The following is a 12494-nucleotide window of genomic DNA, read 5'->3' as shown; positions in this document are numbered from 1 at the left end:
TTCTTAGTACTATAATTTCACCTCGTTGTCACTAATATCTAAGCTATTATGGTAATTTAATTTAATTGCTGTGCTTGTCCAGCCCTGTTAATGAGATACACACTTCTGCATGCATGGACTGGAGGATGTGAAAATTAAGATTTTTAACACAGGCCAGTCGCTTTGCAAAAGCAACAAAGCTATAAAGAAAAGAATAATACACGTGAAATTGTAGGAGCAAGGAATCTCATTAATTTTAAGATGGAGCTGTTGAACTTATGAAGTATTTTCCCCTTTTCTCTGAGGCACCAGAAATTACATAGGGGCACAACTCATCTGGAATGTAAATTGATAGAACATGATGACATAAGGAGAGCCCTAGTGGATCACATGAGAAACCATTTACCCAAACACCCTCGCTCTAATAGCTATTAGCCAGATATTTCCAATGTGCCTAAAAGCAGGGCATGAAAGCATCAAACCAATGTTTCTTCTCCTTCTTTGGGAGGGCCATACCTCAGAAGTGGACCATCTACTTTGCAGGCAGAAGGTCCCAGGTGCAATCCCTAGGTTATCTGGAGAGGATTATGAATGTCCCCCACATCTTCCAGTCAATGTAGACATTTCAGCTTGTCACATGAAATGATCCCCCTCTGCTCCCCCTGTGCATTGTTCTGTGAGCTCTCCTGACACTCATAAGCAAATTTTGGGTGCACAAGGGTGCACAAGAGAAAGATCCCATTGTGTGAATGGAAGTCTTTGTGCAGGCTTCTGCTGGTGCGGCTCATTAGTTGAATCCTGCCCCATATAGAGAGAGTGTGAGGAGACAGAGCAAGAGTTTGTTTATTCATTCATTTTATTTGTTTATTCAGAGTTTGTTTATTCATTTATTTTATTTCAGCTATTTACTTGCCACTTAATCAATGAAGTTTCTAACCGGTGAGCATGCAGTTTACAAAACACATACAGGAGGTAAAAATCAGTCAAAAATAAATAATAAAAACAGAAAATCTCCAGCCTGCTGATATAGGAGGGACTTTGGCAAGTGCATGAAGTTCAACAGGAAGGGAGTTCCGCAGGATCAGACCCACAATGATGAGTGCATGGCTTCTGGTGGATCTAAGCCAAGGAGGACCAGGACCACTAACAGGAGTTTTGTTCATGTTGCTGTTACTTTTATAATCCAATGGACTGTGTTCTAAAAGATTAGATGGGAACTGGCATTGTGATGCACTTACTTGGAATTAAGTCCCCCCACTTGAAACAATGAAGATGTATCAACAGTACAGAAAGCAAGAGATATGAGAAAGTTGAAGGAACTGTATCTAAAGGAGCTAAGAAGACTTAAGAAATGGGGGACATGACAGCACTCTTCAAATATCTGATGGGGTGCAACATAGATGAAGGAAAGAAGAGGCTCCTCTGTTGTCCATGGAGGCAAGACTAGATCTAACAGGCTGTGGTTACAGGAGAATAGATTTTGGATGAACACAGCTTAGGTCCAAGCATATCTGAGAAACCATATTCTCTCATATGCACCCGACCAGGTTTTGAGATCTTCGGGAGAGGATCATTTCTCAGTCCTGCCACCCTCACAGGCACACTTGGTGGCTGCTTTTAATTAAAGGGCTGGTGCCGTGGTGTTTTTATTGTAATTATTGTTATATTTTAAACATATTTTATATGTAAATGTGTGTGTTTTTTAAATTCTATGTGCATTTAATTGTATTATAATGATTTATTTTTTAGTGGTTCTTGTTTTTAGCTGTAAGGCGCCTTGAACCCAGCAGTGGAAAAGGTGGGATATAAATAAATTAGTAGTAGTAGTAGTAGTAGTAATACAGTTGTACCTTGGAAGTCAAACGGAATCCATTCTGGAAGCTCCTGTAGCCAATCGGAAGCTGAGGAAGCCTAGTTGGACGTTCAGTTTCCAAAGAATGTTTGCAAAGCAGAACAATCACTTCCAGGTTTGCGGGGTTTGGGAGCCAAAACGTCCAAGTACCAAGGCGTTCAGGATCCAAGGTACGACTGTAATGTGAGGGGGAGGAGTCTTGATGGTAAGAGCAATATAGCTGTGGAAATTACATTGAGGGTTGTGGTCTGATCCTCTCTGGAGGCCCTCATGCAGTGGTTGGACAAGAGAGGCTGGATTACAAGACCCCTACAGGACTCCTGGTTCTATGACTAACCTGGCAGCATTTCTGCGGAGAAGCAACAGGCGTCCACTATCTGCACTTTCCAGAAACAACTGACATTTCTGCCCATATAAGCTTTCCCAGCTGGATAAATAGGTCTCTGCCTTGGGTATTGCTTTTAAAAAATAATAATCAGATTTTTGTGTGTTTTGGGTTTAATTGTTTTTATTCAGTTTTGGGGATGCAAAATGATGATGATGTCTGGTGCTTGTTTACTTCTTCGTGCCTATATTTTCCCTCCTTTCTCTGTGAGAAGGTGAATAGGAATGCATGATCCAAGTTTTCCCTTGTTTGCAGATTATTTTTTCCATTTAAGTCATGCTGGGTGTGGGGGAAGGAAGGATGGGGAGGTTCTTTTCTGAACAATGCCAAAGAAAAGATTGCATTACAGGATCAGTGTGTCATGATTTCCAGGGAAGTTTCAGGAGGGCCAAGAGAAAGGTCTTCTCTCTGTTCTCCTGGAGGAGTCAACCTCCTGTTTCAAAATCGTGCTAAAGAATGTAACTTGGAGTAAAACAGTCAACATCATCACTTCAATCTTGACAATGTGTATAAATGACAGATCTGTTGAAAGCAAGAGACTAATTTCCCCCCTCTAAACACTGAAAGCCATATAAGCAGAAAAACCTACTGTTTAGAAAGAGCAAACACAGGAGCCTAATCCAAGTTTGATGAAATATGCATTTAATTAGTACTTCCAGTGAACAAAAATGAATCGTTCATATATCACCCATCCTTAGAATAATCTCCTGACTCAGGTGGCTGTGAAGCCATCTTTTTGACACTAGCATCATTACTGTTTACGTGGAGCAGTGAAATCACAGCTACATGGCTACACTGGCAAAACCAATCTGGTGCTTCTACCAGTGCATCCATACTGCCCCTATCCTACCCCAAACCCATCAAAATAAGTTGTAGGAATGCCAGTGTCTGAAAGGATCTTTTCGTAGTTCTGCCCCACAACACCATCTGATAATGCATTGCAATACCTGCCAAGTGCCCCAGAAAAAGGGGCATCCCAGGTTTATTTTGTGCAAGACCACAGTGGTCATTTTGGGTACTGCATGAGAACTCCCCCCCCCCAAAAAAAAAATGCTTTTGGGGGGATGAGAGCAAGGTGCAGGTCATGTGACTCATTCGGGAGTTGGACAGTATGCATTGTACACCCCTGTTCTGCACACTGAATGACTATAGCTCTTAACAGTTAAGAGGATCTAAGGCCTAGCTCTGAATGCCTAGGCCTAGCTCTGAATGCCTCACCATAACTTATGGGTACACTGTCTTTCTATAGTTAAGCCATGCTCAAGGCAGCTTAAAACATCAAAAATTTACATGTTTCCAAATGTATAATGAAATGTAAGTAGTTTAAAAGAATACATGAAAATGTCTCACTAAGTATGCAATGAGGTCAAACAATCCCTATAGAATTCATAAGGTCAACAATCACTGTACAAAAACATAATACCAATAACAACAAAAATTATCTGAAGTATCTGAAGAAGTGTGCATGCACACGAAAGCTTATACCCGGAAGAAACTTAGTTGGTCTCTAAGGTGTTACTGAACAATTTTTAATTTTTTTTTATTTCAACAAAAATTAAGCATCTCCAAAATTAAATCTTGACCTCCACAAAACCTCGTAAACAATTTCCTCATCCTTAGAGACTGTAGGCATTCTAATCAGCAGGTCTTGCAAGACTCCCATGTAAGGTTGTCTCTGGCCCCATGAGCAGCAGCCAGCTCTCACACGACACAGAGTAAATATGGTTTAATTTACATTTTTTAAAAGGAAGAATGGGTGGTGGTGACTGGAACTGACAAAGGAAGAGGGGTGGGGGGGGAGCACACCGCCCCTGGCAGCGTGATCCTAGTGGGGTGCCATAGTGGCTGACCCCCGCCCACGCTGGGCGCCATGCCCCTGCAGGCGGCGCATCATGCCCCCAGGATGCATGCCATGCCCCTCTGGGCAGTGTGCCACACCCCCAGGATGTGCGCCATGCCCCGGGACGTGCACCAGTCACACCCCCACCTGCTCTCCGTCCCCTGGTGCCAGAGCATGAAGCTCCGCCACTGGTGACTGATGTTGATACTAGCTATTGCTGTAATTATTACAAGGGGAGGATATGGCCCTCCAGATGTTGTTGGACTCCTGTCATACACAGACAGCATGGCTTACAGTCAGGGATGATGGGAGTTGTAGTCCAACAACATATGGAGAGTATGGGTCTTGAAACTTACTGAGAATCTTACTCCACACATTGAAATAGCCCCACTAGCCACGAAACTTTGGTAGGGCCATGCTGAAAGTATCATGTTCAACCCCTGGTATCTCCTGACACAGCTGGAAAAGAGGCCACTGTCTGAGATCTTAGATAGCAGCTGCCAGTGAGCACAAAGGGATGCAGGTGGCGCTGTGGTCTAAACCACTGAGCCTCTTGGGCTTGTCGATCGGAAGGTCGGCGGTTCGAATCCCTGCAACAGTGAGCTCCCGTTGCTCAGTCCCAGCTCCTGCCAACCTAGCAATTCAAAAGCACCCCAGTGCAAGTAGATAAATAGGTACTGCTGTGATGGGAAGGTAAATAGCATTTCCGTGCACTCTGGTTTCCATCATTGTGTCCCATTGCCCCAGAGGCAGTTTAGTCATGCTGGCCACATGACCACATGAAAGTTGTCTGTGGACAAATGCTGGCTCCCTCAGCCTGAAAGTGAGATGAGCGCTGCAACCCCATAGTCACCTTTGACTGGACTTAACTTTGCCTTTACCTTTAGATGGACCAATTGTTTGACTCACATAAGGCAACTTTCTAAATTCCTAAATCTGAGATAATTTCTATGTCCATACACACCGGTGAAAGAGACCTATCAACATGTGGATCCCAGTGCTATACAGTACCCTTCTCTTGTTGCAGTAAAGCAACAAATCAAAAGCAAAAAGAAAGACACATGAGGGGGAAAAACCCTTTCCTTCAAATGTTTTGATTAGGAGAGGAGTTCATTCATGACTCTGAGCATCGTTTGGTGTTGGCAACTGTTCATCACACAGAGGATGAAAACAGGAAGCTCTCAGGATGAATGTCCTCCAAAATAGTCATGTAAAGAAAACCTTGGTGTTGAGAGTGCTGTAATCAGTAAATATTTTCTTGGTTCCTCCGGGAGGCTGATTTGTTTTAGGCACTGATTATAAACATGCCATACAAGCTTGCTGCCGTGTTTTTCTTCTTTGCCTTCTGCAACTTGGAAAATCTTGAACGAAAGCCAATCAGATATAACATGAATGTGCCCCTGCTCTGGTAGAAAAAAATGATCAGTATGCAATTTATTATTAGAACTGGCCCTGCGAAATCTTTACTCACAGTGCAGCAGGCAGATAGAAGGCACTAAAAAACAAACAACTTGTTAAACTTTTGAGGTGGAACCCTAGAGTTGTAACCTGGCCATATCAGAGGATTAAATACTCTTTAGCCAATCTGACTAAAACCCGCAACCAAAATTTCAAAGAAAAGGAAAGGAAAATCAAATAATCTCATGGCGGGGGGGTGTTGTACACATGTTACTGGTGCTGGAAATGGGGAAGGAAATCAGTTTTGTTTGCATTTTAATGAGAGACTACCTAATTTGCACTTCTTGAACCAGTAAGTAAATGAAAGCACAACCATCCTTTGAAATTCACACTTCTCTGAATTTTGCAATGCAATTCTCTAACCAATGCATGTGCCAGAGTAAAGCTCGCAGTGTGTGTGTGTGTGTGTGTGTGTGTGTGAAAATAACATGTGAAATGCACTATATTATGGAAATTTTTTGACAATAATGTGTCCATTTCCATTAGTCAAAATTGCAGTGAAATGTGTTCATTGGGAGAAATTCTCACTAAACAGTTGACAAATATTCAGCAGGAGATATGTGTGTGTGTGTGTGTGTGTGTGTGTGTGTATGCGCAAATGTGGAGAACTGACTTGAAGACTGAGGGGCAAAATGAGAAACTGAAAGAAGCCAAAATTGACACATTTGTCCATCTCTAGTTGGAAAGCTGGGCTTACACTGTGGATGAGGAATCCAGTTCCATTGTTACTACTCCTAAAACAGTCTTCGCCTTTAGATTCTCCTGGCACATAATTAGCATGCTTTTTAAACACACAAGCCTGTTTCTAAATCAGGCTTTTCCTCTTGGAGGACATTCTGTCCCCTCTCTACCCTGACCCCCTTCACACCCAGCCCAAACATTGTGCTACACACGTCTGGCATCAGCATGCTCGGCAGTGTGTGCGGGGCGTGCTGAAGTCACTTGCACGTGGATGTCGGAAGTGTGTGGCATTGGGCGTGCTGACCTCGTCGTGCACACTCCCGCGGTCTGTGTGGCCCTGGGCATCTGTGGTTGTGGTGGCAAGCTACCGCCACTGCTTCTGCGTGTCACATTCCTCTATGGGTTCATCTCCTGCAGTAGGCAATCTTCCTCCTTTCTAAGAGCAATCCACCTAGGTCCCTGTTCCAGGACAGTCCAGTCTGCTTCATGGGAAATTTCCTCATCCTGCCCATCCGACTCCCTTTCAACAAAAAGCTGCTTTTACACTCCTTTTTAGCTGCCTCATTTTCACAGCTTTTACTGCCTGCAGCATATAAGCGTAAGAGGAAAGTTCAGACAAGGAGGAATTTAATAATTTAATGGCACAGCACTCCCGTTCTTGTTTCCTCATTGTCTTATTTCTCAGCTTCCCTGAGGGAAGTTGCATTTGAGGTCAGAAGGAAAGAAAGAGAATTAGGCTGTTGTTTGTTCTCAGTGTGTATCCCATGCTCTACATTTAGCCCAGTTCAAGTGGGACTGGGAATGGTCTAATATGGATATTTCCCTTGGGGAACAAGGACAGCCCTTGATGAACCTACAGTAATATGGGGCCAGCGATAGGAGGCTCTAAGCCTCCAATAAGGTTAAAAATCCAGCTGAATATCAAGTTCTGAACATGCAGATGTTTGGTAAGCTGCAGGGCCAGAAATCACACTTTGAAATTCCCAGCCTGCATTCTCCATAGTCAGTCTTCTGTTAATCCACTTTTCTCTTTGGTGTCACGCACCATTCATGTTCATGGCTTTTTGTCCTACACCATCCTGTGACATACGTTAAAAGCCTGCAAAGATAAACTAAACAGTTCCCATATCTGATGTATCCTGGGGGCTGATAGATTGTACTCAACAAAATGCCAGTTTTAGTCAGGGCTTTTTCTTCTTTTTTCCAGCCGGAACTCACTGGAACATTTGAAGCCATTCCCAGGGTGGGGCCTCTCTTGCATGCTGACAGCTTCTAGAAGCCATAGGTGAGAGATGAATGCACAATGTGCACTATCCCAGAAGTAACATGATGTGTCCCTCATGAGAGGAACTACCCCTACCCTAAAACCCCACATGCTCCCTTACAGTGCTTCTGACATTATTTGTAACATCATTTGTAACATTTACCAACCATTGATCGCCCATGTGGTCCCAAAGAAGTTTCCAACATAAAATAATATGATAATAATAGTAGTAAAAACAGGGCAATCACAGCAGTAATGGCACAATGCTAGGGATGGGATTTTTCTGAAACTCTACACGTCAAACTAATCCACATGGATTATTATTTTTCTAATTCCCACCTCGTTCCTTGATCTCAGAGGCAAGGATATTATTATATTTTAGCCAGTTCTGCTAAAAAATATTGTCAATTCCACATATTATATGCATTAATATGCACATTATTGTTTGCCTATTATACACATACGCACTCCCAGTTTGTGTATAACTGTAAAAATAATGATGTATTAATATATTAAAAAATTATGCTACAGAAATATAGTACCACATGGGGTTTGACTCTTTTACACATATTATTCATATTCATATTAGGCAGGCTACTTTGTTGTTCTGCTTCCAATGCATGCTGAAACTCTTTGTTCAGGCAAGTCTATCCAGACAGATCATTGGGGGGTTCCCCCTCAAAAAAAAATGTTGAACCACTCCTGTTCTGCAGCCTATTTGCTATACAAACAGTAAGGTAATGTGTTCAGGGGTGGACTTTGGGCTCTCAAATTTCAGTGGTGCCCTGTGCGGCACTAAAATTCAGCGCTCCCTTGCCTCTCACACTCCATTCTACAACATTGTGCCTGTGTCCCCAACAGCATGGCACTCAGTTTAGCCACTCTAGTCATACTACTCTAAAACTGCTTCTGATGCGGGTGAGAGGCCAAAATAGGGATAACAGCCTGGAGGGCTGCAGGACTACAACTCCCATCATCCCTCACCATTGGCCATGCTGACTGGGGCTGATGAGATGAAGGGCCACAGCTCCGCCATCTCTGTGTGCTTTTTAATGTTTTATTATGTTTTTATATATGTTAGAAGCCGCCCAGAGTGACTGGGGCAAACCAGTAAGATGGACAGGATACAGATATTGTTGTTGTTGTTGTTGATGATGATGATGTTGGATGTGGGAAACAGCCTGAAATCCTTGCTTGACAATGACATTCATTGTGCGGCCATGTACAATTTCTGCTTATCAATTTAATCTAAACAGGAAGACAGTTGTGAGGCTAAAATGATTTTCTGAACCCCTTAGAACAGAGGTTTTCAACCTTCTTTAGTCCACAGCTCCCTTGACCAACTGCAGCACCCTTGTGGGGCTCAGGAGCCCAGTTATGTCACCACTTGCCTCACCCTTTTTCAAATACCCTCCCTTATGGAGTGTTCCCTCAGCCTCCTCTCCTCTCCCCTCTCCTTGGGAGTCCTCTGGGAAGCTCTGGTCTTTGAGCTGCATTCCCCCCCCCCCCGCCATTGCCCCAAAGAGAGGTGTGTCCATTCCCAACAGCCTGGGCTGGTGGACTGGCCGGCTGGGCTCCCTCACCCACTTGCTTGCTTACTCTGAGGCTGCCTCAGTTCCTAGCAACCAGCACCCCCTGGCCAGCCACAGAGGCACCTTTCTCCTGTGGAGCTTGTAGACAGGACTGCTGCAACAAACAGTCATTCAAGCCTATGGGAGGCAGAGACATGAGAGCGCATCAGAGGAGGTAGGGAAGGAAAGAGGGACAGTGGTCAGTGTTGCCCGCGACACCCCTGACCCTCATTCAAGGCACCCCAGGGTGCCACGGCACACTCGTTGAAAACTACTACCTTAGAGAATCACGGTGCTAATACAGTGGAACCTTGGTTCTCGAACGTCTTGATCCTCAAACATTTTGGCTCCTGAATGCCAAAAACCCAGAAGTAAGTGTTCTGGTTTTTGAATGTTTTTTGGAAGCCAAACATCCGATGTGGCTTTCCGCTATGGTTTCCAGGGTGCCTACGCCAATCAGAAGCTGGGCCTTGGTTTTCAAACATTTCGGAAGTCGAACGGACTTTCGGAATGGATTACATTTGAGAACCAAGGTGCCACTGTATATTAATCTCCAGCTTTACAGAGTGCACATCAGCTTATCCTCTTTCCTTGCAGAGAAGTCACAGTGTGCTATGAAAATACCTGGCACCAAAATGATTCTCATCAAAATGCAAGCAGAAACTATGCCTTCTGAACGAGAATTGTGTTGGGCTCTGCATTAGCTCCCCTGCCAGGGTGATCATGACACAATCATCGTGTTGCTGCACTGTCTGGCTTGTTTCCCAGGTAGTTGTGAAAGCACTTTGTAACCAGACAGAAGATCAAGAAAACAGTGCCATTCAAGGAACATTCCCCTGGGCTATGTGATACTGTAAATGTACGGAAGCATCGATATCAGGTGTCACTTGTCAGCAGGGTCCTGGATTTGCAGCACACTGTGATGCTATAATACCTGACTGAATATTAAGATTAAGAAAACCAGTGTGCTGTAGCAGTTAAAGTGTCAGATTAGGACCAGAAAGACCTGGGTTCAAATCTTCATTTAGCCATGAACGTTTCTGGGTGACTGAGCTAGCTGAAACTAGCATATACCACATTGTTATGAGGATAAACTAGATGGGGAGTCAAGCCGCTGATCAGCTGCTAGGCCATGTTCAAGGTCTTGAATCCTAAAGCCCTGAACCACTGAAGCCCAGGTCACCTGAAAAATGGCCTGTCCTTGTATAGATATGCAAGATCACTTAGTTTATCTGGGGAAATTCCACTTGTGGTACAACACCCTACAGAATATAATAGGTTAGTAATTCCAAAATGGGCATTTTTCTGCTATAGTTCCTATACTATGGAATGCCCTTCAACTTTGTCATACATGAAACAGCAACCACCAGTTGCTTCAGATGTCTTTATAAAGGCTTATCTTTCTGCCATACTTTCCCTGACCCATAATACCAGACCCTGTTTTATGTATTTGAATTCTCTGTATTCTGGTTTTTATATGCTTTTATACTACTGCTTTGTTGGTTTTATGAGGCATTTTTGTCTAATGTTATTGTTTGTTTTTATACTGCATACCACTTAGAGATATTTAAAATATTAGGCAATTTATAAATGTTTTTAAACAAAACAAACAAATATAGAATCAAAGTATCATAGAATTGTAGAGTTGGAAGGGACCTTGAGGGTCACCCAGTCCAACCCCCTGCAATTCCCAATGTGGGGCTCCAACCCACAAGCCTGAGATTGAGCGCATCATGCTCTACCGACTGAGCCTGCAGGCACCATGTTGACAGCCCCTGACTTACATCGGCCCTGCAAGATAGGCAAGAACTATCATTAACATAACACAGAGGGCAAGGAGGAAGCTGAGTCTGAGAAGATGTGCTTGAGCAGACCCAAAGTTACATCATGATCTCATGGCAGAGGAGAGGTTAGGACTGGGACCTTGCAATTTATAGCTCCTGTTTCTTATCCCACCGGTGTATGCAACCAATTTCTTTCCTCCCACTTTTATCCCTGGACAAATTAGTTTCATCAGTTTGGGAAACACTTCCCCCAAACCTGCAAAACCTGTTTAGCCAGAGGCCAAAGTGGACCAAGCACACAGCTTCATTTGTGCTGCTTTTTGCTCGCTGACGCTATGTTTCCTTTGCCTTCAGCTCTCAGAAACAAACAGACACAACCATATGTCTCAAAGCTGAAACATAGGGGACCGGGGGGTGGGGGGAGTTCTCTGTGCAGCGAGTCAGAAAAGCTGCCACAGCAAAGAGAGAAAATGAAAGTCCTATTGTTAAATTCTCCCCTGCACAATTTTGGCAGCGTAACCATTTCCCACCCTCCTCCCTTGAAAATTCACTGTTGTTTTTACCTTATATTACGTTATACATTGCTGGCATGAGATGCATTTGGCTCTCGATTTGAAAGTAAGATGTCTTTGTCTCAACTTGTTGCTTGCTGGAGGTGGAAAGGTCCTAGTTAGCTGAGGGATATGAGGGCTAAAGGCAAAAAAAAAAGTTAGTGCTTATCTGCAAACTGGTGCCCCTCCCCTCCTCCTCATGTGAGCTGGAGAGGCCAAACTGAATGACACATGTGCTGTTTCCTTTTCCAGTGGTAAATGGTCAAGAACCAGACAAGAAGCTCCGGAACAAGAGCTGCTTTCTCTCCTGGTTTCTCCCAGTCCTGCCAGCTGTTGTAGCTTCATCTGCCTTTGGACTGCGGATAGGGAAGCCCGACTGACTGTCAGTAGAAATTTTTTTTTAAAAAAAAGACAGGCGGAGAGAGAGGGGGGCAGTTTTGAATGCGTAAAGGATGGCTTCTCAAAACAGTACAACATCTGCTCCGCGTGAGTACTCGATATTTCTCTCCCTCCCCCCCCCCCCGTACTATAATGGCAAACTGTACAACTCCTAGCTTAAGTTTATTGCAAAATTTTTATTCTATATAGATGGATACATCTGTATCTACAGAATCCAAAGAGATTGCCTTTCTAAAGTGTGTCCTTGAAACTTTATTCCCTTCCTTCCTGCATTTGTGAGTGTGGATGTGGGAAATCGGCAGAGAGAGAGAATGTGGAGAAGTTGAGGCAGGAATCCAAACATAACAGTCCTTGGAGAAGATAAAATCCAGATTTAAACTTCTGAATCGTTACTGTTCACTTACCAAGAAAGTGTTGTTTCAAGTAGGAATTAATCGTATTTCATAAAAAAAAGTAAAGAAGTTTTTAGCTGTTTAATATCCTTCCCCCATTCCCCTCTTTCTCTTTCCTGGGACATTACTGCCTCACTCAATATACAGAAATGGAACTGTCTATGTAACATGAGAGCCAAGCCCCAAACTGTCAGACTATATTTAGCCACAATGCATTTTTGTTTTCACTAACTGTAGCAAAACAGGCATGAGGCAACTGAACGTTAGAAAAATGAAGGGGAGAGGAAAGCGGGGTGTATTTCCTGTTTCTCAAATTCCTTACACATTGGTGAAAAGTT

General features: G+C 43.5%; 1 protein-coding gene and 1 long non-coding RNA gene across 4 annotated transcripts in view; one reads left to right on the top strand and one right to left on the bottom strand.

Annotated features, from left to right (window-relative positions):
- Nucleotides 1-817: 817 nt before the first annotated feature.
- LOC310825281 lies at nt 818-12488 on the bottom strand. The gene is made up of 3 exons (XR_014555210.1): nt 12169-12488; nt 11378-11504; nt 818-1177 (listed from the first exon to the last, which is right to left on the bottom strand). It is a non-coding gene; the product is annotated as an uncharacterized lncRNA (long non-coding RNA).
- The window catches only part of GYPC (glycophorin C (Gerbich blood group)), a 30718-nt gene continuing 29639 nt past the window's right edge, over nt 11416-12494 (top strand). Inside the window, exons 1-2 of one of the 3 annotated variants that reach the window (XM_083754750.1) lie at nt 11416-11432; nt 11618-11851. In XM_083754750.1, the coding sequence (XP_083610876.1) occupies nt 11818-11851 (34 nt within the window). In that variant the 5' untranslated portion in view covers nt 11416-11432; nt 11618-11817. Of the gene's footprint in view, nt 11433-11563; nt 11852-12494 lie in introns of those variants that run through there. The other 2 variants (XM_083754749.1, XM_083754751.1) reach the window with 2 other exon arrangements.

The sequence above is a fragment of the Podarcis gaigeae genome (genome assembly GCF_964106915.1).
Source record: "Podarcis gaigeae genome assembly, chromosome: 1".
Taxonomy (NCBI): domain Eukaryota; kingdom Metazoa; phylum Chordata; class Lepidosauria; order Squamata; family Lacertidae; genus Podarcis; species Podarcis gaigeae.
This window is presented reverse-complemented; position numbering and strand designations above follow the sequence as displayed.